Raw genomic sequence first — 26,788 nt, forward strand, 5'->3', positions numbered from 1 at the left:
GTCTTACCCCACAGCAATGAATCACATTTATATCCATCATATTTTTCTGTCGTGGTTATTTGTATTCGTTTCAACTTAAATGCTCATCCGAATGCTGTTCGCCATGGTGGTCCTGCCGTCCGTCATGGATCTCATTCTGCCAGGCAAGGCAACGTGACAAAGGGTCAATAGGATGTTTGGTACTCAGAGGCCTTGTGTTATTAATTACAATTTGTAACAGGAAGTCCGACAGGGTAAGAGGAGCCTGAGCTCAGTCCTAATATCTGATGTTGAGTATTGTTTCATCAAGTACACAATTGTTTGTACAGTTGTGACATTTTTTAAAATTTAAATTTGATTTGTTCTTCAAAAATAGAAATCAAATTAGGTACATTGCTACTTTATGACCTAGGTTTGCCAATTGAATGTATCAAAGTGTTATTTGGAGATTTACTTGCCTCCATTCAATTCAAATGCAATCATCTCAAAGCTGTTGAGGCTTTTTCTCATAAAGTAGTATTCTTATTAGATCAAAAACAGAAGCACGGCTCCTTTATCATTGTAACACGTGATTTGTTTTACAAAATAGCATAAATGCGTCTTTTGCAAACACATTTATCATGCATTTGCCTCAAAGTTAAAGTACTTTTTTTTTTCAAATATTTATGAGCACTCATTGCTAATATTAGTAAGTGCCTCTCGATCTCACCTTTGGGAACTGCACCTAATGGCACACTGCTTCTCAAACATTGTCAGCACTTATAAGTCACACAAAAAACACTCCATACATACAGTGGAGATCAAAATTAGGGAAAAAATAAAAAAATATTATTATTTTGAAATAATACCATCTTCACTGTTCCACAGTTAAATTCTCTTTTATTATTTCTACAGAGGCTGCCCTATTCAATTTGTTCGTAAGTTGCTTCAGTGCTATATTTTGTTTGTTTCAGGTTTATATAAGTATGTTTAAAGGGTGTATAAGGAACCTGCATTGTTTTGTACTAAAAAATAAACATTTCATAAAATAATATGCTCTATAAAGGTAAATCAAGTAAAGTTTGACTTACTTTTCAACAGTTAGGCAACTTCCTCTGTGGTAAAAAGTGGCCGAAAAAAGTGTTCCGGCCATTTTCTCAACCGCATCAAGCTTTCTTATTCCACTTTCATTTCAAAAGAAACAGCTTGCTTCTTTACACTTTACACCAACCATATTGAATGAATGCACGAGATATTAAGCAATAAAAATGTCAAAGTTCTGAGAGCGCTGGAGATAGTATAGACATAGACTGTATAGAATATTTGCACACAACTTGGAAGAGAAAGCAGATTTTTCTACTTCCGGATGTTGGGTGACATCTCACAGCGCCACACGCCGGTAGCGGCGGACAGAAGCACTACAGTTATGTCCTGTGCTCGGAAAAAGGTGCACAATACAAAGTCTAACTTACAGAAATGTCTGGATATTTTTCGACATCCCGAAAAAAACGTTTGTATCTACCGTTTATCGTAAGTAGGGAGCGTCTATATATCATGTTACTACAATACTTTTTTCACAAGATGACACTCCAATGTTTCGCCAAACATAATGCTTCCCATCAGACCCAAATAAATTAGATTTGCTTTCATCACTGAAGGGGAACTCTTCTGTTTCTCCTCTGTCCACACAACATGCTCCTCAGCCAAGCTCACTCTAGCTTTTCATTTCTTTCTTTACCAATGAGAGGTTTGGTCACTACAGTGTGGGCCTTCAGTCCAAATGCTCTTAAACAGTAAGGCACTGTATAGCGAGACAGATCTTTACCATGTTAAGCACTGATCTGGCGAGTAATTCTAGCTGCGGTGTGGAAGAAGAAGAAGAAGAATTTACTTTTATTGTTATTCTTTGTAACCATTGCCACAGAACGAAATGTCGATACACCTGACCCGTACAGTTAAACTGTAGCGAGCCGATGCAAATAGAAACGATTACCTTTTGATATTCTATGCAGTGACCTGTCCTCTCTTGCATTTGTCGTTCGTGGACAACCAGCTTTCTTGTGCGACATTCTTGAAATCAGTTTTGGAATGATCAACTTGTCTCGCTATGGCTGATCGGGTCATCCCTTTCGTTTTCACCCAGGCAGCCTGAGTCGGAGGCTTTTAGTCACTTAAAAAAGGCCCAGCATTTTGCAAAGTCAGTTTAACTGGCAGTTAGAAAGCCAGTTAAATAGGGGTTTAGAGATAATCAAGGCGATTCGCACCATGTGCTAGATTAGCACCACTAAGTCAGAGACACCTGAAAGTGTATCAGTGCATTTTGGGCAGAAAGTTTTTTTTGTTGAAATACCTTTTCCATTTTTGTGAAATACTGTTGTAGTAGCATGGTATAGACACAGCAAACTGTCATTAAACTGATGAGCTGTGAAGATGGTATTCTCAAAATTATAAAAAAAATTTAAGTTGTTCTCTAATTTTGATTTCCAGTGTACAGTAGATCTTGACTCACTCTCACACATTGGAAACTCACTATACATCGCTAGTGCTCACATGTTATCACACGGAGACGCTGCTTTGCTAACTGTGTTGTATTTTGTTGTAAACTGGAATTTGCAAAATAACGTTTTGAACCGATTTTGTTTCGCAGCTTCAGCATCGAGCCCAACTACGACTTTTTGTACATCTATGATGGGCCGGACAGCAGCGCTCATTTGATTGGCAGTTTCCAGGATAGTAAACTTCCTGAGAAGATTGAGAGCTCTTCCAACTTCATGTACTTGGGTTTTCGTAGTGATGGCTCTGTGAGCTACACTGGCTTTCATTTAGAGTACAAAGGTATTGGGGATGAGGGCATCTATCCACACATTATTCTTAATTGCAATTAGTCAAATGGCTTAAATGTGAGAGGTTCCGTACATTTCCTGAGTTGGGCTTTTTTTCCCGGTTTGCAGTTTTATTTTATCCTTTGTATTTCAAATCATTGATCTATGCCTATTTAAAATTGTTTAACCACAATTATGAAACAGTCTGTAATAGGGCCTCCTAGTACAGTAATCCTTGTAGGGAGATTTTTTTGCAAAAAGGACCTGCAAAGTGTAAACCGTTATTTATTTGTCAAATACTCTATTATACATTGAAACCAAATAAAAAGCGCTACTTACATAGATGCTTTACAAATACTGTAACTTCTGTACTGTACTGTCTAATCATAATTTGAAAAATAATCTTGCTGCTATATTGCACTACCTTGAATCCACTTTTTTTTTTACTTCGGGTGATATTTACTCGCCATCCTGTGGACATTTTTAGGAAGACAAAATGTGGTATGAACATGCTTTGACTTTCCTCTTCCAGAGATGGGTACAGTAGCCAAACATTTTACTTAAGTAAAAGTACTGTTACTTCAGAATGATATGACTCGAGTAAAAATTAAAAAATGGTCATCTAGATAACCTTTACTACATCATCTAGATGACCTTTACTCAAGTACTAATACTCTGAAGCAATGTTTTATTTATTGATTTTATTTTTCGAACCCTCCGTGGATTCATTTATATATATATATATATATATATATATATATATATATATATATATATATATATATAAAATGTGTGTGTGTGTGTGACGCTACAGCTATATGCACTGCACATACTGTAAATACTGTAATGCGCCTTAGACACCTAAGGAACTAAGTAACAGCTTCAATGTAGCCTAATTTAGTGGATTAAAAGTACAGTTTCTTCTGTACAAATCTACTCAAGTAAAAATTATAGTAATTTAAACGTACTCCCAAGAAGTACAAAATGTCCCAACATTTACTCAAGTAAAAGTAATGGAGTAAATGTAACTCTTTACTACCCACTTCTGCCTTTAGCCTGTGGAGAATTATATCTTTGTGGGAGATAGAAGCCATCCTTCTTTGCCTTTTTGTGCTTTTGTCAATCCAGAGCATTTGGTTGACGTGATGACTGAGAGAATCTTGACATTAAAATAGTTTGTTCTTCTAGAGGTTTTTTGCGTGAGTACAAAGGGCCGGGGCAACTGTAGCCAAACAGAATGCAGAAAACAGCAAAGTATTGCTATCATAAAAAGAGTACCGTGTTAGAGTGAGGGAATACTGCAACGCAGGGGTCTCAGACACGCGTCCCGGGAGCCAATTGCGGCCCCCGGGATAATAGTTTGAGGCGCCCGCCTTAATATGAAAGTTAAAGGGACAGTGTGTATTATTTTCCCCACTTAATGTCGCTGAATTCTGTCATATCCCCGAAAACCACAAAAGCACAACGGAAGAAGACCAAAAACTAAGTGACCAAAACACACCATATTACTTTTGAAAAAAAGATAAACAAAAAAATATAAAGAAAAGTTTAGTGGACAAATATAAAACACTGTCCCCTAAGCGTAATGTTTTTATCAGTGCGGTTATTGTGGAAAACCCTAGCTTCAGCAGCCCCCGACTCAATTGACTTTGAGACTCCCGCTGTACTGTGTGCCAGTGTCTTCTTCTGTTGAGGAACTCCCAGTGGCACAGCAGCATTCTTCATCTGAAAGTTGTCTTTGATTGGCAGCCAAACTGCGGGAAGCCTGTTTCGATCCGGGGAACGTGATGAATGGCACCAAAATGGGAACCGACTACAAGTTGGGATCGATGGTTACCTTTAATTGTGAGGCCGGATACCAACTGCAAGGCTATTCTACTCTGACATGTGTCATGGGCAACAGCAAAAGGCCAGCGTGGGATCGAAGCAAGCCAAGTTGTCAAGGTGAGGAGCACAGCTGCCTGGGTCCATATGTGAAGCTTTGGGATGCAATGGCTGCTGAGTGATAAATGAGTTTGAGAGCGCACTCAACAGAATCCACTAAGGCTGCCACAAATGAGAAATGTGCTTCATTGTGAAATAAAAGCCCAACTCTCTGTGTCCGAGACACAAAATGAAGGTTTTGGGTACGTACGGGTACTAGAAATCCTTGAAAGAGCTTGACTTTTAATTTTGCGTTTTCAAGGTCAGAAAAATGTTTAATTTTGGGGGGGGAGCGCTTGAATTTATTTCCGTTGACCTGTTTCCTGGCAGTCTGACTCGGTAGACCATGCTTTTACGTTCAGATTATTATTTTTTTTATGCGTAAAAAAGACCCCAATTGTGGCTCCTGTCCTCATGATCTACTGTTACTTCAGAATGTTCCCTTCTGTTGGTTTGACTGACATACCAACAAACAAACACACGGATATGCATACTTAGAGCCCAAACGAAAACGCTATCACCACCCTCGCTTTGCTCAAGGGTGATACGAATTATAGGCTGCAGCTCACACTTGTTTCCGCCTCCTCTATTTAGTATTGTTATTGGATATTTTTTCACTATGTTATTGATTCATTCCACAAACCTTGCATAGTCAGAAATAAAAATCTCTCATCTTTTTGGAGAAATTAGCTGTTAAAGTCTATAACAGTGACCTTCGTGCAAGGGTGTAGGTTTGATTTGGCGTTGGTAGACAATCCGGAAATATCATACCTGTTATGATTCTGCCGGTGGACCCAATCGCAGGAAAGCAGGAACTTCACAGTACTTAAAAATGATTGTATTCAATTGCAAAAAAGGTTCAATAAAGTGACAAACAAACGGTCAAAAACAACAATTAAACTTTTTGAATAAAAAAATAAAATAAAACAAACTTCTGAATTCAGATGGAACTGGCCAAATGTGATGGTGAAAAATGAAGTTTGAAATAAAAATCAACCAACATCGAGTGCTGTCTAAATGTCCTTATGAACGGTGAGGATAATCAGGGACGGGTGTGTTGGGCTTATTGGAGACACCAGTCAGAGGTGCCTTCTGGTAGATGGAGGTGTGCCAGACCTCCCCCTTAAAGGCCAGATACCAGATAGCCCAAAATGAAAAATAAAAAAATAAAAAATACGGCGGCTGCAACAATGGGACAGCCGAAGATCTATGCCGGAACACAGGAGATCCTATGCAGCTGGAGGGAGCCAAAGTGGTTCAGGGACTCTCCTCGCAACCAGGGTAGGGACCCGAAGCGTTTAGGAACTCTCCCCGCAGCCAGGGCAAGGAGGTAGAGCGAACAGGGACCCTCCTCGCATTATGGGCAGGGAACCAAAGCAGCCAAGGACTCTCTTCATAGCCGGTGCAGGGTGCCGACGCAGTCGGGAATTCTCCTAGCAGCTGGGGACTCTCCTTGCAGCCTGGGACTCCCTTCGCTGCCAGGGCCCTCCTCGTACTCGGGGGCAGGGAACCGAAAGGGCCAGGGACTCTCCTCGTACCCGGCCCCTTCCTTGTAGGGGGTAGGGAGGCAAAGCATTCAGGAACTCTCCTCGCAGCCTGGGACTCCCTTCGCTGCCAGGGCCCTCCTCGTACTCGGGGGCAGGGAACCGAAAGGGCCAGGGACTCTCCTCGTACCCGGCCCCTTCCTTGTAGGGGGTAGGGAGGCAAAGCATTCAGGAACTCTCCTCGCAGCCTGGGACTCCCTTCGCTGCCAGGGCCCTCCTCGTACTCGGGGGCAGGGAACCGAAGGGGCCAGGGACTCTCCTCGTACCCGGCCCCTTCCTTGTAGTTGGGGCAGGGAGCCAAAGCAGTCAGGAACTCTCCTCGCAGCCGGGGACTCTCCTCGCAGTCTGGGACTCCTTTTGCAGCCAGGGCAGGGGGACAAAGCAACTGGGGACTCTCCTCGTAGCCGGGGCGCTGCCTGCTGGATCCTTTCAAGGTCGGGGGTTTATAGACCTAAACGCAGGAAAGCAAAAACCTCACAGGACTCAAAATGAATGTATTTAATCACAAACATGCTCAATAAAGAAACAATTGGTCAAAAAAAACATCAAACCAACCTCAGAAACAAGACAATGGGTGCTGTCTAAAATATCCTGATGAAAGGTGAGGCTAATTAGAGATACGTGTGGGGCGATTAGACACATCTGATTAGGCGCCCTCTGGTGGATGGATGCGAGCCAGACCATACCACTACCTTTATACATATGGGTTTTTCCGTATTTTCCGTATTTTTATTAATTTCAAATTGTCTAAACAATATAGGTTGCACACTTCAAGGGGGAAAATGATAAGTCTGGTGTGTGTTGGTTGAAAGTGTTTTAATCCTTTTCGTTTGCATCAACTTTCTTAACATCTGTCCTTTTTTTTCCCCACGCTCTCTCGTTCGTTTCTCACTCATCTCTCTTTCATTCTACCTCCAACGGGCCATCCCTCTCTCCCTCAAGACCCCTTAGCTGCTCCCAGTGCCTGATCACAAAAACATGACTACAAGTGCTAAATAATTAAAGTGCAACAAAACGAGACAACATTAAAAAACAAACATATAAATGAAATAACATGAAAATAAATCAATAATTCAAAAACATGCCTGGGGGGTGTTCCCTTTACAAGCATCATTTTATCATTCATTCATTCACTTCATGCACTCAACTACGTGGGTCACACATATAACATTTTTTTTTGTACAGGAAAAAAAATTAAACAAAAACTTTTTTTTTTATGGATCTTGCCAAATTTAGTTGTAATCTGGATCGTCTCTGAAACTGGTAGCAGACAACATCGTCCTAGATTGCTAATATTGTCGTGATATTCTACATAGTCTGTCTTGCTGTGTTGTGTTTATGAGCTTCATTATCGCTCAAAAGTTGAATGATTCCGAACGTTTCAGGGACGTTTACTAGCTGTTCGCCTAATATGGTTACAATCTAAATGACTTCCAATGAGATAATCGCAAAAGCCCCTTCGGAGATGTTATGTTCCTAAATCAATTTAATTTGATAAATGAGGTGACCACAATAATAAATGGGATTGCTTTGTAACCAGGAAGTTTCATTTGTACAATTGAAATTTCTCAACTGCGTTTCGGTTAGTCGTCCCACAGGTGGTTATGCGTGATGTATAAAACAGAGCATGTCTGGGAATAGTTTTAAAGTATTTTCTGCACAATAGTACGCACCAGAATATAAGGCGCAGACCCACAAAATAGTCTTTTGTCATATATTTTCCATACATAAGGCACACCGGACTATAAGGCGCTACAGTCGGAACATCAACAAAACCGTCAGATAGGTCATTCAAACTTAATTAACCCCTAAACGTTCCGACGCGTCAGACTGTTGAGAGGGAAATACGTGTCTCAGACGCGTACAGACACAGTGTTTGTATGATGTCACTAGTCACTGAAATATGTCGTGCCACATAACATTGAAAGTCTTGTTTCAAGATATCTTGACCATTTAAAAATATACCCATTACAGAAACATAACAATACGTTGTCTTGCAGCCAACACATTCAATAATAATACGCAACCATGGACTCCTTACATTCGTGAGTGTAGTAATTCCAACCGTGTAAAATATTTACGCGCTCCAAAAACATGTGATACTGCCGACAATTTTTTTTTTAAATCCGCCAAAAAGTATCTCTACATCAACGGACGCTGCTTGTTACTAGCTCTCTGTTTAGCCCCATAATTCCCGCTTTCGAAATAAACAGACTAGTAAAATTATTTTCTCTAGCCCGTAGAGCAACCTAACGTGTGATTCACATCTTTTTCGGCCGATTGCAGGCTTTTTTTTATTCCGCTTTAGCCTATACAAACATGCAAATGCTAAAAAGGACCCGCCTCCTTTGCCTCCGAATAACTAGCCAATAGTGACTGATTCTAATGATGATTGACACGTTGGTTAGATAAATCAACGCCGGTATACATATCTGAGTATGCAAGGGCACTACTTCTTCTACGAGGGGGAAATTGAGTCGACGGCGGCTTACCGTAGTTGCGAGACCTGTGGCAGCTCAGTATTGATCCATATATAAGGCGCACCGTATTACAAGGCATTATGGTTAGCTATTGAAAAGATTGAAGGCTTTTAGATGCGCCTTATAGTGCGGAAAATTCGGTCCTAGAAATGTGTTTGAGTTTGTAAATTAAAATGGTATTTTAGTTGACGCTCGATTGTTAACTCAAAGCATTTACTGTATTTTCTGGGCCATAAAGTGAAAACTGAAAACCTCAATTATGCCACAGATTGCGCCTTACATATCGCGGTGGATAAGATCAGTGTTATAGATATGCATTATCATACGAAGTTTAGGAGTATACTATTGTCGTATTTATGCGACGATTGTGAATTGTGAATGATTAATCGATAAACCTCACTGACGTAACATCGTATGCAGTATGAAAACGGAATCGAATTAGAGAAATGGCGGTGAAATAGAATAATTAAGCTTGTGGAGCCCTTTTAAATGGCTTTTTCAGGAGAATACATGAAAAACCTCATTATCAGTCATTATTCTGAAGGTTGTTCCTGGTCAATTTAAATGAATTATTTGAACTGAATTATCGTTTCATGTTACAGAGGCTACCCTATTTACGGACGATCGTTCGTAAGTTGAATTTGCTTCAGTGCTATATTTTATATGAATGTATGCCTGAGGTTTATATAGGTATGTTTAAGGCTTGTATAAGTAACCTGCATTTTTTTGTACTAAAAAAACTAAACATTTCATCAAAGAATACTATCTATAAAGATATATAAAGTGAAGTTTAACTTACTTTTGGAAGATGAGCTTCAACAGTTAGGCTACTACCTCCTCAGTGGTAAAAGGTGGGCGAAAAAAAGGGATCCAAAAATTTTTTCAACCGCATCAAGCTTTCTTATTCCACTTTCATTTGAAAAGAAATGGCTCGCCTCTTATTTACACTTTACACCAACCGTATTGAATGGATGAACGAAATACGACTTAAAAAGTGGTCGGCGGCGCCCTCTCTTGGCTGCGGCTGCATCGGGTCAGGTGCAATCGACATTTCGTTCTGTGTACATTGTTACACAGAATGACAATACAAGGAAATTATTATTATTATTATTATTATACAATTACACAATAAAAATGTCAAAGTTCTTAGCGCGCTGGAGATACAGTATAGAATGTTTACACAGGAACTAGGAAGAGGAAGCCTTGTTTCTTCTTCGGGGTGGATGCTGGGTGACCTCTCACAGCGCCACACACCAGTATCGGCAGAAAGAAGCACTACAGTAATGTCCTGTACTTGGAAAAAGGTGCATACAATACAAAACCCAACTTACTCCAGATAGATATTTTTTGACATCCGAAAAAAAAATGTTCGTATCTACCGTTTTACGTAAGTCAAGCGGTCGTAAGTAGGGGAGTGTCTGTATTTTAATATGCACACACAGTACTCAATGGAGTTAAATGTATTTGCGTGTCAAATACTAATCTATATAGAGGATTTATAAAAAATCATAACTAGGAACTAAGGCTGAACCCGGGTTATTTAGAAGCTTTTTAACAAGATCACTCAAAGACTCTATTTGCACCAATTTCTACCATCCATTACGCAAAGTGGCAACTCAAAACTACCTTGACAGTCTTCTTTACAGTTTTGGGTCATTCTAACGAAAAAATAAATGGAATAATCTCATAATTAGTCATGAAACCGTTTTAGCTGTCATTGTTATTTGAATTGACACACAAACAAGTGTTAAAATATAGGGATATTCTATAGCAGGGGTCTCCAATGTGGTGCCCAAGGGCACCAGGATGCCCCCTAAGGGCATTTGAGGTGCCCGTGGATCTGTTCTTAAATTAACTCACCATTGCTGGGTCATATTGATTTTCTAGTAAAATGATGTTGTTATTGGTAGCCGAATTTTTAATAATTCACCGGGTAACGAGATAATGATAGCATAGTAATAACATGATAAATTGTTCCTTTAGAAATTTAAATAAATACATTCCGGTTCATGTGCTTCATGGAGAAAAAAAAAATCAAATCAAGTATTGATAATTATTCATCTTTTTATTGATTTTATTTACAGGAAATACAAGAAATTAAATTCCAATTTGTGGTTTTATAAAGCAAATGAGCAAAAAATGTGCAGTTTTTTTGGGCTAGCTATGTGGCTACCTTATTAGCTTTGTAGCTAGCTATCTCCCTTGCTTTAGCAAGCTATCTAGCTAGCTTTTTACATTTCTTGCATGCTATCTAGCTAAGATTTTGCTTTTTTTGTTAGATTTATAAGCAAGGTTTTGGGCTCTTCGCTAGCTAGCTATCTAGCTAGTTTTCAGCTTTCTATCCGGCTATCTAGCTAACATTTCACCTTTTTGTTAGTTATCGAGCTAAATTCTGGGCTCTTTTGTAGCCCGCTATCTAGCTTTATTTTTAGCTTTCTATCCAACTATTTTTCAATCTTCTAGCAAGCTATTTAGCTTGCTTTTAGTTTTTTTACCTTTTTCCTTCGTAGCTCACCATCAAGCTACTTTTTTGAGCTATTTAGCAAGCCATCTAGGTAATTTGCAATTTTAGAAATTCATATCAAACTGGGTGCCCTTTGCGCTATTTAGTAAAAATAAGAAGCTCTCAGCTTGAAAAATGTTGACGAACCCTTAATCTGTAGTATATAATCAGGCAATAGCTTAGTGTTCCAATTTTGTTTCATTCCGGAGCTAGGGTCATGGTAATGGTAGGCCATATTAGGTTTTTCACAAGAAAAACTGTTACAAAAAGATTCCATCGTTTAAAATTGCTGTCTTTTTTGTTTCAACACATAATATCTAAAAAACATGTAGGAGAGTCAATCAATTAATCAATAATAAATCTATACAATAAAAACATTACTTAAGAAACAAATATGTTATTACAACCCAGATTCAAATGTGCGTAACCTTCTGAACATGTTTGGATCTTTTACAATTAACCGGTCTGAACATGGCTTCTCTCAAAACAATTTATTGAAACATTAATTTTTATTTGCACCTTCATGCCTGAATGGCAGCCGCCACGCAAGTACACATCTGAAGCAGAAACTGTCAGGGTCTGTTTTATGACCAAGGTCAAGCAGATAAAACATGTCTAACATACTTGGCTCAAAGGCAGAAAATCACCCAAAGTTATAAGTAAGGCTGTCCTTTAAACTTCAGTACAACAGCGGTGACAAAAAAAGACTATCTTACTGACACCAGATCCATTACTCATGAGGCGGATAACCTGGAGCGACAACTCGTGGGATACTGCTACATTTGTGACGTTTGTATTTTAACCATCATGGCATGCAGGTACATATTTTGCACAATTTCATGATTTTTGTATTTTCAATCGAAGAGAGAGCATTGAAGTGAGCACTTGGGAGCGCAAATTTCCCACAGGTTGCTAGGACATGTGGATGTTCAAAATGGCATTGAGCTGTGATTTATACGTTCTTGCATTTGGGAGCCAACCACACACTATACACAAAACGTGCTATGTAAATTCTTTTGGCATATAGATATCTATTTCCATTCATAATCCTTAACTTACCATAAAACTTGTGTATTTCAATGCATTTCCCAGGATTTTGGCATTTTTCTCTTTAGTGACATGGAGTCAAGTGAATGCGAAGTAAAAACAATTGTTGAGTGGCGCCAAAGCCCAAATATAATAAGAATAATGATTACAGTCATGCCTCTTCTTCCGAACTTTTCTACATCCGAATTTTTCAGGTTACCAGCAAACTGAATGTACAAAAATTACCTTGAGGAACGAATTTTTTTTCAGGAGACGAATAAACAGACCAGTACCGTACGTGCTGCTTTTCGGTGCTCCGCAGTACTTTACCTGGCAACCCGATTCGTATGCGTGAGCGCTGGCATGCTGTTGTGTTTACCGCTTATTCTTTGTGCCCACTTCTGGTTCTGTTCCCGCTCTCTAAACGGTACTTTACCCACATTAGGAAAAGTGAGCAGCAAGGAAAAAGGAAACATAAATGAGTTTTTCTAGACATTGTAATAAAACAGGAAATAATCGAACAGTATGAAAAGGGGATGTGTATTTGTGAAAATATATGGCCGTAATTCATCCACGATCGCCACAATTATTTAACAGAAGGAAGCGCCAAAATGTACGGCTCCTTCCTAAGGCCTCTCGGTCATTTCAAAGAAAAGATCGCCTGCAAACGATGACATGGAGAGGTGGTTACTTCTGTGGATTAAGGTGAAACAATGACATCAATGATACAGGAGCACAACGAGGCGTTTTCAACAACAGAGCTGCAGCAATTTCATCCGCCAAAACGAAAGACATCTTGGAAAAATTCCATGAAGTCTTGGAATTCATGGAACTTCATCAGCCAGAAAAAGTTTTGACTGCTCGGGCTATTTAATTTAATTTTTGTAATTAATTTAATTGAATAAAATTTATATTCTATCTACCCTGGTCATATCCCTCGAGAGGGGTGACCGACAGCAAGACAAACACATACAAAAACAAAGAAAATAAAAAAGGGAAAAAGTAGCAAAAAACACACACAAAAAATTTTCGACCATGTTATAGGGTCACATAATAACATTTAATTAAATAAAAATAAAAAAGTCATACTTGTGCACATCTTGGAATGGATTAGCGAATTTATTTTTCAGGTTACAAATCTACTCCCACAACGAATTAAATTCGTAAGTGGAGGTACGACTATATTAAACAAATCATCAAATATGCCTGACTTCAGTCCACACCATCTGTACCACTATATTGTAAATGGAGTATCCCCATGCACCGGTGCTGACATGGGGATGCACCTTATTATTGCAAAGGTAAGACACTCACGTAAGCTGTGTATGCTAATTTTTTTCATCCGGGGTGCCATCAAATCTCAAAATCCCATGTAAACGAAAGCTGCTACGATCATGAGACCTTTTCGGTCAGAAATACGGCGCTGAGAGGCATAGGAAAAACTGAGTGCGCGTTTACGTTAAAGGGAGTTCGATTCTTCAGGGGAGTTGAAGTTAGCTACAAAACCTTTACCTACCTGGCATAAAAGTGATCGGGAACACATCAATCGTAGCTTGTAAAAAAATCCCGGAATAATTTGAGGGCTGGGAGTTGCTCCGTTTGATTGCAGAAAAACGTCACCGTCTTCCATCTTCAACAAAAAGGGATACGATAAATTTCCAAATCAGGCTTAGAACTTTGCTGGTTGGCACAAAGTTTGGCAGAAATACAGTAGTGACTTCTCATCTCATTTTTTTAAGATGAATGTTTGCATATACACTCGCGGATAGAACAATATTGTTTTATTTTCCGAGGTGTTGTTATCTATGCTCTTTTGCTTCTCTTTGTATCAACGCAGCTCCTTGCGGTGGTCATTTCACCGGATCAGAGGGTACAGTCCTATCCCCAAACTTTCCACGTAATTACACCACAGGACAGATATGTGTGTATGACATCTTTGTCCCAGGGGACTTTGGTAAGTCAACTCCCCATCCTCAGTTTCTAAATTAAGCAGTTTTACCAAATGGGCAATTTTCCACTTTCGGTGTGGTAGGCTCCTCGGAAATGATGCCCCCTTTTTCGAAAATATTTTGAAGCGCCAATGCTGTTAGGCACAAGGAGAGAAAAGGTTTTGGACTTGTCCTAGGTTTAATGAACACCTGAATTCAAATTCATTAGAACACGTGCCGTCAATTTAATGAACAATGGACGGGACAATAAACAATATTTAACATAAAATACAATAAAAGAGCACTCTTATTTGGTTTTAAATGTTGGATGAAAAATCGTACATTCGGTTAATCCTGGTTTACTAAAAAGTGTTCGTACAGGTACTTAAAAACCTTGAAAATGCTTACAGATCTGTGTAAAAAAAACGTGCTCTTTTGGCTCAACTGACTAAGAAAATCTCTGAAAATGCAAAACCATAAAAGTACTTAAAAAAATTATCTATTTACAATTCTATTTTAACCAAGGTCACCCCTCTCGAGGGATATGACCAGGGTAGATAGATTTTAACCAAAAGCAGAAAAGAAAAAAAACTAACCAAATAAAAAGAAATTAAAAAATAGAAAAAGAGGAAAGAGAGACAAGAAAAAAAGCAGGAAAAAATAAGAATGGGGGAAAAAGAAGGAAAATAATTGAAAAGCTCAGATAAAAAAAGAAACAAAATTAAAACAAATTTTAGAGAACAAAAGAAGAAAAAAACAAAAAAAGCAAAACGTGAGGGAAGAGTAAACAAAATGAGAAAAAAAATAAAGAAAAAGGGGGGAAAAACTTGGGAAAAAAAGAAAAAGTCCTGTTTGTTGCTTTAAAATAAGTTAGAAATATATCAAGTCAATCTTGTTGCCAACATTGTACTTCCACTACAACGTGTGATTAAATACAGTTCTGTAATGTGCAACTGACCAAAGTGTTATGTATTATGTAATAAAGATATAGTTTTGAAAAACATGGAAATCTCATGTTAAGCTTGTCGTGAAAACTGACATTTGTGGGCCCTACAACTTTTACAATAGTCCATTAGTCAATTTGATAAAAGGTTTAAAATCATTTAGCATTGCAGGGAACTCTGCAAAGTGTAACTCGATTCAGGTTTAGGACATAAATTGATCCTGTTTTGGTTGCCACACTTGGGATTGATGTTGCTCACAGAATTTGTGTAATCGGTAAGAGCATGGAAGATTAGAGGTAACATTGTCGGGGCCCCCCGGAAATAATATATTTGCACATGCAACATTTTAAACTGTGATAAGCATGTAATTCGTTGACTTTGATCAGTCGTGTATTTTAATGTTCTCCCTCTTCTTACTTTGCTTGCAGTATTATTTGGCCAATTTGTGGTGTTTCACACACAGACCAGTGATGTCGTAGAGATCTATGATGGAGTCACAGTAGATTCCCCGCTTCTCTCATCAATTTATGGATCCCATTCAGGTAAAGAGACAAAACGGATTTTAGATCAAATTTGTGTGTCTTTCTTTCACTTTTACTTTTTGTCTATTTGTGATTTTATGTCAAATCTGAGTGCCTTACGATATTTGGAGGATTTTCACTTTGATATCAAAGTTCCGTTGCAAACCTCCCTAACTCATTTCGGACCATAGCATGCCATTTTCCCCTGCCGCCTATACTAATACTCAACTCTTGTCATTGATACCTATACCTGGTATGGATACCAGTAGCACAAACAATTCCCTTTCCTGTGGAAAAAAAGAAAAGTATTTATCTTAAAAAAAATACCATTAAATATCAATAAAGAACTCTGTATTCCTCTATTTTCCTTTTCCTGATTGCTAATTAAAATGTCAGCTGTCAGGACCAGAACGGAAACAGGACCCAATTGCGTAACGTTTACCACGAGTTTTATTGAAGGAAAGAGGAAGGGCTGCGCCCACGATCCGGTGTTCGCTGGAGGCAGGAAGCAAATCTCTCTCGTTCTCGGATTGTGATCCGAACACGAAAGTGGATCTTCCGTAGCCAGCGATGCCAAAGTCAGGGATGGAAAAAACGGTCGATTGCCGGGACAGGAGAGCAAAAACGTGGTCGGGGACAGAAACTGGTCGTATGCCAGGACGGGAGAGCAGACGTGGTCGGGATCAAAAAGAGCAAAAACGGGACAGGCGGGAGTCAGGGTTGAAAAAGGCTTGCCTAATATACACGGAGATTCGCAGACGGACCGACAAAAGGAGAGTGACAGGACTGTGACACGGGTGGGGCCAATTGGGCGCCATGGCAACCGTGACAGTCAGCCTATATTTGGATAGCACACCAAGGAGGGTATGATACCCTAAAAAAGGGCAGAGCACACTCTATCTGCTTAGGAGGCTAAGATCTTTTGGAGTGCAGGGGGCTCTCCTGAAGAACTTTTATGACACCGTCGTGGCATCAGCCATCTTCTACAGAGTGGTCTGCTGGGGGAGCAGCATTTTGACGACTGACGGGAAAAGACTGGACAGTCTGATCAGGAAGGCCAGCTCTGTCCAGGGATGTACCCTCGACTCAGTGGAGGTGGTAGGGGAGAGGAGGATGATGGCTAAGATGTTATCCATGAGTAGGAACATCTCCCATCCCCTGCAGGACACCGTATCTGCTCTGGAAAGTTCCTTCAGTGACAGGCTGCTTCACCCCAAGTGTGTGAAGGAGCGGTTCACCAGGTCCTTCCTTCCTGCAGCCGTCAGACTATATAGTAAGCAGTGCTCCCGATAGACTGCACACCCTCCATGACTTTTCATATTTGCACATTCATGGCCACTTTAACTATTTTGCACACTTGCCATTGGAAATATTCTGGTTTTATTTTTTATTATTTATATTTCTAAATACTGTGCTGATATTCATCATTCCATGTCTTACTGCTGTAACAAAAGAAATGTCCCCATTTTGGGACCAATAAACGATTATCTTATCTTAAAACAGTCTGGCATTGGCAAAGACACAATATTTGGTATCAGTGGCCTACTTGCTCATCAAGTAAAATCATGTTTTTTGTTTAGCCCTTAAACACAAGAAGTCTCAAAGTGCTGTACAGACTTCAGACTATTATTGCATCATCCCCTGATCTAAAACTTACATGAGGGCACGGCAAAACTCAAAAACTTTAGCATGAGGGAAATATGAATCCTTTGCCAGGATGGAATAATCCCTCTTTCAGGATGACCAGGCTGCAATGGATGTTGCAAAGGTATTGAGAAACAATGCATAGACATTGTCAACATGAACTATAGGTGATGACAGGGGAATGGGCAGCACACTAGTGGGGTGTGGTTCAGTGGCTGGAAATCCTGAGGCTATCTGTTGCCATCCTTATCAGTGGGGATTAGGCTCCCTCGGGTCCCTTTACTCACATGTTTAGTCTGTGCCCTACCATTATCATATTTCTATTATTTCTATTACTATCCATTTTATTTTGACAGTATCATCCAGTGTGTGTCTGTGTATGAGGTGTTGGGTGGGGATAAAGAAGGGGATTTTATCGTGTTTTTGTGCAGCCCTTCCTGCGACAATTTTGTGGCCTGGAAAGTGCCTTCCTAAAAATATAGTAGTCACATAGTGGACCTACGTTTTCTTTTCATTGATAAATGTTATTCCAATTCACAGTTGTGTCTCACAAGTTGACTTTTACAAAATATTTTGCCAAGTTGAGTGAGTGCCATTAATAGGTCTGGAATGAAATTTAAACAAACGAATAGCTTTAAAATGGCACAGCTTTTATCTTACGACCATTCATAGTTAGGAAGATATAGGGACTTCAAATGTGCCCAAGACTTTTATAACACCCAAAATGTGACAACAAAATAAATGAAAAAATAATCATGCGTCAAAATTAAGGGTTTTTCGACCTTTTTCACGTGTCAAAAAACTACTTTTTGTTACTAGTTAGCACAAGGGGCACCCAGTACAATGTGCATTTTCTAAAAAAGCAACTTAGCTCAATTGCTTGCTAAATAGTTAAAGAGGTAGCTTGGTAGTTAGGTAGAAAGGTAAACAGGTAAGATAAAAAAGGGAGATAGATAGCTAGCTGAAAGAGTAAAAAGCCATCTAAACAGCCATCTAGAAAGCTAAAACGAATAACAAATGTAGGCGGCAAGTTGGAAAGCGAACCCAAATTTTGCTTGATAACTAGCAAAAAATGTAGAAAATAGGATAAAAACCATGCGGAAAATGTAAAAAGCTTTTTTAAAAAGCTAGATGGCTAGCTAGAAACCAAAGTTTTGCGTGATAATGAGCAAAAAATGTAAAAATTAGCTGGATAGCATTCAGAAACATGTACAAATCGAGCTAGATAGCTTGTCAAATATCTAAAAAAGTAAGACAATAGGTAGCTGAAAAGGTAGCCAGATAGCTAGCTAAAAAAACTGTTAATTTTTTTGCTCATTCGCTTTGAAAGAATTAAAATGATTTCCTGTAAAATAAATAAAAGACAAATAAATAGATTCGTCACAAAACACATACATAGATTCTAATTTATTCTTTTAATAGCTTAAAAATACTTGTAAATACTCAAATAGATATTTGGGTCCATGAAGCCCATGAACTGGAATTTGTTTGAATTCTAAAATAACAACCCATCAGGGTATGACTAAGTTGTTTCTATGTTATTACCAAGCTAATTATTAGCACCACGTTGGAGACCGCTGCTTTAATTCATGTGGTGTGTTTCTTTGTTTTTTGTTTCACTAGTGTTTTTAGATGACTTGATTTGATTTTAAAAGGCATTTACAAAATGTTGAATTGAACTTGCCACAAGTTGTTGAAACCCTGTGTATGGTGAACACTAAGCGTGTCATGGTGTCCAAATAGTGTTCTCACAAGTCTAATGTTCTTTACATTGTAGGAGAGACACTCCCTTTGAGCTCAGGAAACAAAATAACACTAAAATTTAGCTCAAACGGAACGGACACGGCAAAAGGATTTCATTTTGTATATCAAGGTAAGCCGTCCTTTTATCAGAGATTTCCCTATTTTGACTTTGCCTCTTTTGTCTAGCATGAATTTCTAATGCGTATAACTGCAAATGTTCACATTTTTATTCAGCCGGGTATTTTTTCTATAATTCACTTTGAGAAAGCAAACTATATTAGGATTACAAAAAGGGGCAGGAGGGAGAGGGATAAAGAGAGAGGGGGAGATAGAGAGCAAGAGAGAGGAGGAGAGAGATAGGGGGAGAGAGAGATAAGGAGAAGGGGAGAGAGATAGGGGGGAATAAATATAAGGAGAGAGGGAGAAAGAGAGGGGGGGAAGAAGGATAAGAAGAGGGGGAGAGAGAGAGGAAGTAAGAAGGGTAAGGAGAGGGGAAGAGAGAAAGAAAGAGAAGTAGAGAGGGTTTGAGAGAAAAAGAAAGAGAAGGAGAGGGGGAGGGAGAAAAGGAAAGAGAAGGAGAGATCAAACAAAGAAAAGAATAAAAGAGACAATAGAGCAAGAGAAAGAAAGAAGCAAGACCAAGAAAGAAAGAAGGAGAGAAAGAAATAGAAAGAAATAAAGCCTGTCTTTGAGCCTGCTGGTTCTGGCCCTGTGACTCTGCAGGCTTTTCATTGGCGGCAGCAAGTTAATTATTGAAAGTAGGGGTTAACTAGATTTAGTCAACCACTCAAAAACAACATTTTACTCAAAAATCAATTGCTAAAAAAGGCACAATAAATACCAATTATGCACACTTAACATGAACAAAACACACCATTTCATTTTTTTTCCCAAGCCTTTTTGCATTTTTTTCTACCCATAGCAGCATGCATACAAGTAATGGAAGTACCCCTTTTTTAAAAGAAGAATTAAAAATGTAATAAATGATAACATTTTAAAACGTTAACTATTTATTATTATATTTCAACCAATTGCGGCACAGATTCTCTGAAGAACAAACACAAAATATAAAAACAAAATAAGTGAAATAAAAAGTAAAAGATCAACTTTCTCTAAGATTGAAAGATTGAATGCATTCTTCTTCGGAGCAATCAATATCATTAAAATCAGTCCAAATTTAGCTCTTTAACAAGATGGAGGATAACTGTGTTACCTCCCTCTAGTTCAGGGTCCTCAAACGCTATTTACTTGGGGGTTGTCAGACTTAGGGTCTTGTGTTGTGGCCAAATAGTATTTTTCACAAGAAAAGTTCTGCTAAAAATATTCTCAATGGTGACATGATCCGAAAAGACGTGATGTAAAAGACTTGGAGGAGAGCGGAAAATAAAGCACCACTTTTGACCGCCAGTAACGGTAACAACATTTGTAACGGCGCCAAAAACAATTAGTCATATTACCCTGTTACTACAAAAATACTATGATTTCCAACACTGAAGGTTAGCTATATACTCTGAGGGGACCAGAAAACCCTATAGAATGACAACTCATGTTGTTCTAACCATTCCTCTCTATCTACCTTTGTCTTTTCTCACTTCCCTCATTGTTTTTCTGTCCATTATGCCCACCTTCCTCTCCCACTGCTGTGTTTGTCTTCTTTCCCCTCTTTCGTCTCATCCGTAGCTGTTCCCAGGACAAGTTCCTCTCAGTGTAGCTCAGTCCCAGAGCCCCGTTTTGGGAAGCGTGTTGGGAACGATTTTGGCAGCGGTATGGTTGTGCTGTTTGAATGCAATCCGGGTTACACGCTGCATGGTACCAGTGCCATCAAATGTGAGGCTGTCCCCAATGCCCTTGCCCAGTGGAACGGCTCTGTGCCCACTTGTGTTGGTAAGTAGCACCCCAAACACATACACGTACAAACTCAAAAAGGCCAGCGCCATTGGACGTAGCCTGGCTAACCCACTGTGCCCCCTTCCAGCCCATCCTATACTCCTTCATTTACCTTCCTAGGGTCTAGTTCCTTGGTTAATGAACTGCATAGAAAGGTTTACTCTTGGACATCAACAGAGTCATGACTTGAATCTCTGAAACAGTTGAATACTTTAATGTAGCGTTTTTATCTTGTGCTAAGAAAGAAATAGGTTTGGTAGTTTTGAGTGCCGATTGCAGTTACCTCAGATTACCCAGAAGATGTATGCTACATAAAATAACTGTCACGAGGTGTCGGACAGACCCCAACCTCAGACACAAGGAATGTGGTCTAAATCCACTAAGGGGACGTTTATTTATACACCAACAACAACAAAAATTACCGGCAAGAGGGGGGTGTGGCACCAGAATAGCAGAGGAGAAGATCTTGAGAGGGAGGCTTGAGAGTGATTTTAGGGTGGTTTGAATCTTAAATAGGAGACTTTGAAATATCTTTAACAAGAGGGTTGAAGTGACAGGTCTTGGAGTGGAGAAACTGGAACTTAAAGGGAATTGAAGGAGGAAGTCATGGGAGGCGAAGCTTGTCATTTTGGTAAGTGAAAGTCTTCAGGAATAAAAATGAGGTGGAAGCCCAAGGTATTTGTAGCAGAGGTGGCTTATTGTGGAATTGGAAACATCTGGGGAGAGGAAGTGAAGGGGTAAAACAGCAATTCTTTGGAGGAAAAGAAGGACTATCAGAATGACCATAATCATGATCATGATCAGACTCATTACTTTCGATGGAGTTACACAATTTTCAATTAGCAGTTCATTGATTTGTCAGAACCGGAAAAGACGGTGGAGCCAGGCGCGTAGCGATTTCACACAAGTTTTGTTTTACGGGAACGGGGTAGTCATGCGCGGGAACACAAAAGCCGGCGTTCCGGCGATCAGGCACAGGAAAACAGCAAGCCAGGGGCAGACGAGATCGAAATCGGACAGGACAGACGGGATCTATACCAGATACATGATACACGAGCAGATACCGGACAAGACGGGATCGATACTTGATACTAGATACACAAGCAAGATATCGGACAGGATGGAACAGACAGGGTCGATACCGGATACAACAGCAAGATACCGGACGGGACAGACGGGATCGATACCAGATACACAAGCAGGACACCGGACAGGACGGGACCGATACCGGATACTAAATAAACGAGCAAGATACCGAAGAGGACTGGACAGGGGGGGATCGATACCGCATACTGGAGACTGGAGCAAGATGCGAGACAGGGCGACACAGGCGGGATCGATACCGGATAATGGAGACTGGGGGATCGATACCGGATACTGGAGACTGGAGCAAGATACCGGACAGGGTGTGACAGGCATGATCAATACCGGATACTTGAGACTGGAGCAAGATACCGGACAGGACCAGACAGTCGGGATCGATACTGGCTACACGAGCAGGATACAGGACAGAGTCGAAATACAAGTCTTGCAAGTGCAGAGGTTTGTTGACGGACTGACAAGGAGTGAATGAGGAATAGGGGAGCCAATCAGGCAACGAGCAACAGCTGGCGCCAAACGAGCGGGCCCAAGTGAGGGCAATGGGCAACTGTGACTTGATTTGACCATGACTCATTGATTCGAACAAAAATAATCACACTTTGGTTGACATTAACGCATCTAAAAGCTATTCAAACTCAAGTCAATAAAATTACATTTCAACAAGTTAGAAATTGGAATGACATTTGGTTTTTTTTTCCCCATTTTTCGACAAGGGGCGGATGTACTGTGGAAAGTTAAAATAGTTCACAAAAAAATAATCCGAGATTTGCTCTGGTGTGTTTGACTCCAGCACCAAAACGGCATTTATCTTTTGGTTTTGTTGATACAAGTACCTCGAAAGAGAGAGTGATGTAATGGTTTGGGTTGGCTGGAGATCTCATTTGGAGTGAGAGACGGAGTTGCTTTGGCTCGGTTTGGTTGAGATTGCGAGGAGAGGTTTCGTCTCTCTCATCGTTTTTCGACGCATGGGCACGAGCGTAGGCGCCTGCGGTTCTCTTGTCCTGGTGCATCGCTGCCCGCCACCCGAAGCATGTCGTTCAGACCTGCAACCTGACTCCCTTTCGAGGCAAAGTACTAAAAACAAAGTTGTTATCTAGATGCCAAAATGGGGCCCATTTGATCAAACACGCCATAATTAAATACTTCGAATTAAAGTCCCGCAATGTAGGGATAAATGGATAGGGATACATGTAGGGATACATGAATCATCGCACTAATTCAAATCATCAATCTTTTCTTTACAAGCCAACACTTTAGAGATTTCTTATAAAATTCTAGGAATGTAAATTCCCTGGAACCTGAACTTCGTCGCTCTGGTGTCCATTTTTGAAGCTGTCTATCAGAGGCGAAGCGACGGGTGTGGTTCTCGCCATCATAGGGCGTACGGCGACGAGTGTAGTTCTCTGTCCAACAGGGGGCGTAGCGAGACGGGCGTGGGTCTGTCTATCAAGGGGTGTCTTGGGGGAACAGAGGTTATTTCTTCCTAAATTTTCCAAATTCAGTGCCTGTAGCTGGAACAGGTGGTTGATAGTTCAAATACAAATGGCCTCACCACACTACAATATGTAACATTTTCAACAGAAATTGTAATTAATTAAGCCAATCGAAGAAATGGGGAAAAAAAGCATTCTTTTAGTAACACAATGGTGTGATTATTACAGGAATATCGGTACACATTCTTAAATAAGTATGCAGTGTTCGTAAGGGTGCTTGAAATCCTTGAAAATGCTTGATTTTTAATGTTGTGTTTTCAAGGGTGAAGTGCTCGAAAATGCTTAAAATGATCCCGATTGCCATGTTTCCTGACAGTCTGACTCGATAGACCATGCTTTCAGATTAAGAAAAATTAAAAAAAATATATATGAAAAAATGACAATGATGGGGGCGCCAGTCCTCATTATCGAATTATCATGTGAAACTTTACTGCCCTCTACTGTCGCATCCAATAAGACAAGTTCATCAGACTATTCATGGGAATTCTGGCTCTTTTTTTGTGAGAAGCGTCTTTTTCCGCTGTGCTTGCTGAGAAGGTTCCCAAACGGCTCCTCAGATTTTTGGGTTGTTGATAAATTATCAATAATAATAAAACATTCTGCACCGAATTACATAATAGATAGTAATTTCATGTTTGACAAGGAACCCCTGCTACACAAATGAAATACAAATTCTAATACGCACAGATCTACGAAAATGAAATGTAAAAGATTTTTAGCTTTTTACACACTGAACAGATTTGAAATTGAACAACAACACAAAATCCCTAAAAATGCAAAGCAATAAAACATAAATTAAGAATATAAACTCTTCATTACTATTAATAAATGATAAAAAGCAAAAATATTATTTATCTAAAATTCTTTTTTAACAAATTTAGACACAGATCCTCTGAAAAGAAAAGAAAGATTGTATGTACTCTGCTTCGGAGCAATACTTAAAATGAGTCCAAATTTGGCTCATTTTTCTGCTTTTTATCCATACAGTACTTTCTTTCTTTTTATCCTACGCATTGAACTCCGTTATTACCTAATAACTATAGAGCCCTTTGTGTGTTTGTAAACTACTGTGACATATTGAAGCTGTGCGTGCATTGTTCAAACAGAATGGCAGAATTCATGTCAGTTTTTAGCAGCCCATTGACACAAAAAGATTGTAGATCATAAATAGGAATAGGGTATGATACTGGATACTGTCAACCAAAGTGTGATTATTTTTGTTCGAATCAATGAGTCATGGTCGAATCAAGTCACAGTTTTGCCATAGTTCCTGTAGTTTATTTGATTGGCGCTGGATTGTTTCTTTTGAAGGGACTGAAAAAAAATGAAAAGTTATTGAATTTGGCCCTGAAAAATGTGTATGACCCCTTGAATACCATGTTGCTGCAGAAAAGTTTCAAAATAATGTAATAATCTCACAAAAAGGAAACCAATATGGACTTAAACAATGGACAGATTTAACACATTGACTGAAATGTTATGTTAAAAATCACACAATTTTTGTTTCCGAAATTGGAAACAATGTCCCTTAATGGAAATTCCAGGTTCGTTTTACCAACGGCAACTACATTATAAACTTGTTTCGATTCGAGATGGGTGGTGAGCGCTGATACTTTTTAGAGCCTCGTGATTTGAAGTCTTGCACTACAAATTACATCAAGTGACAGCTCCAGGGACTCAAATGAGCAGCTAAATCACACTAAAATTGCATGTCTTTCTGAATAATGGATCTGCACTTTCCGTTTATGAGTCTGGTCCGTAAGCGTAACCAGCCCGTTTTTGGGGGGTTTCTTAAGCTGAAAATCAACCCGAGCACCCACAAAAATGATAGCATTTTAGAAACTCTCTTTCCATTAAAAAAAGAGCAGAATAAGCTTAAAAATGATTTTTAAAAAACACTAGATGAAAAAAAACCTAAAATATGAACAACGCAGCGTCAATAATACTACACTGCCTTGAGATGGTTGAGTCCATTTGATTCCTAGCGCCAAATTGTAGTATGTCTGCAGTAGTATGTTGGTAGTATTTCTATTGTAGAATTTTTGTAATATATCTGTTGCGTTACTGTAGATGTATTTTGGTAGTATAGAAATATTAGTCATAATTTAGTAGTAATTTTGCAGTTGTATTTTTGTAGTTTTTCCATATTAGTCGTATATTGGTTGTCTTTTTAGTAGTATTACTTTTGCTGTATTTTTGTAGTCATATGTAGTGTTTTATAGTACTACTATACTTTTATTTAAAGTTGTTTGTAGTAATTTATAGCAGTATTTTTGTACTATTTCCATAGTACAATTTTTGTAGTATATCTAATATTTTTGTAGTATTTCCATACTAGTATCTTTATAATATATCTTTAGTATTTTTAATATTATTTGAGTTGTATTTTGGTAGTATTTCTGTAATAGTGTGTATTGTTTATTGTTTGAGTGACCTGATTTCTGCAGTAAACCAAGGTGTATGCTCCTTGGACATTCTTACGACATTTCTAACTTCTGGGAGAATTTTCAATTCACTATATATTTTACTTGAGGACATTTGTAAGGAGGGAACTGTACTCTTACTCCGCCACATTCGGCTTCATCTGTCAACCTGTTGCGTTATATCCCCTCAATGTAAGTACACTCATTTCTCCTTCACTTGTTATCTTCTCTACCGTGTCCCCTCCGTGAGAACTGAACTGCCAAGCCCTATCTCTTTTAAAGGACCCCCATCACAGGTAGCAGACCGGTGTGTGTGTGTGTGTGTGTGTGTGTGTGTGTGTGTGTGTGTGTGTGTGTGTGTGTGTGTGTGTGTGTGTGTGTGAGATCCGCCATGGACCCCAAAGATAAAAGGAGAAAAATAACTGCACAGTAATCAGACTTGAACTGTATTAATGTGGTTTTATTTACTTTACCTTTTCAATTGGCTACGCCATTTTTTATACTTTACGGCGTATAAATATCAGCTTCAGATATCCATTATAGGCTTCCCTTTAATACTAACAATGGGTATTGGCCCTGAAAATCCATATCGGTCGATCCTTAGTTCTATACTTTGTCATGATTACTGTTGTGTCTCAGCTGTGCCCGCTCATTTGGCGACAACCGCCGCGGGTTCTGATTGGCTCACCGTCACAATTTGAACCCACTCCTGTCATTCCCCTATTGTCAGTCCGTCTGCGAATCTCCGTGTACACTAGCCAAGCCTTTTTCCACCCTGACTCACGCCTGTCCCGTTTTTGGCTCCTGTTTGTGCCCTGCTACGACCTGTTTTGCTCTCCCCTCCCGAC

General features: G+C 39.4%; 1 protein-coding gene across 1 annotated transcript in view; it reads left to right on the top strand.

The window, feature by feature from the left end:
* Positions 1-26,788, top strand: part of LOC148371529 (CUB and sushi domain-containing protein 3-like) — a 290,824-nt gene that overhangs the window by 165,608 nt on the left and 98,428 nt on the right. The window contains exons 29-34 of the mRNA XM_088326066.1: positions 2,606-2,793; positions 4,530-4,724; positions 14,094-14,210; positions 15,557-15,670; positions 19,071-19,166; positions 20,717-20,920. Of these exons, the coding sequence (XP_088182192.1) occupies positions 2,606-2,793; positions 4,530-4,724; positions 14,094-14,210; positions 15,557-15,670; positions 19,071-19,166; positions 20,717-20,920 (914 nt within the window). The remainder of the gene's footprint in view (positions 1-2,605; positions 2,794-4,529; positions 4,725-14,093; positions 14,211-15,556; positions 15,671-19,070; positions 19,167-20,716; positions 20,921-26,788) is intronic.

Source organism: Urocampus carinirostris, chromosome 2 (genome assembly GCF_059441175.1).
Source record: "Urocampus carinirostris isolate Australia breed hairy pipefish chromosome 2, RoL_Ucar_1.0, whole genome shotgun sequence".
NCBI classification, from domain to species: domain Eukaryota; kingdom Metazoa; phylum Chordata; class Actinopteri; order Syngnathiformes; family Syngnathidae; genus Urocampus; species Urocampus carinirostris.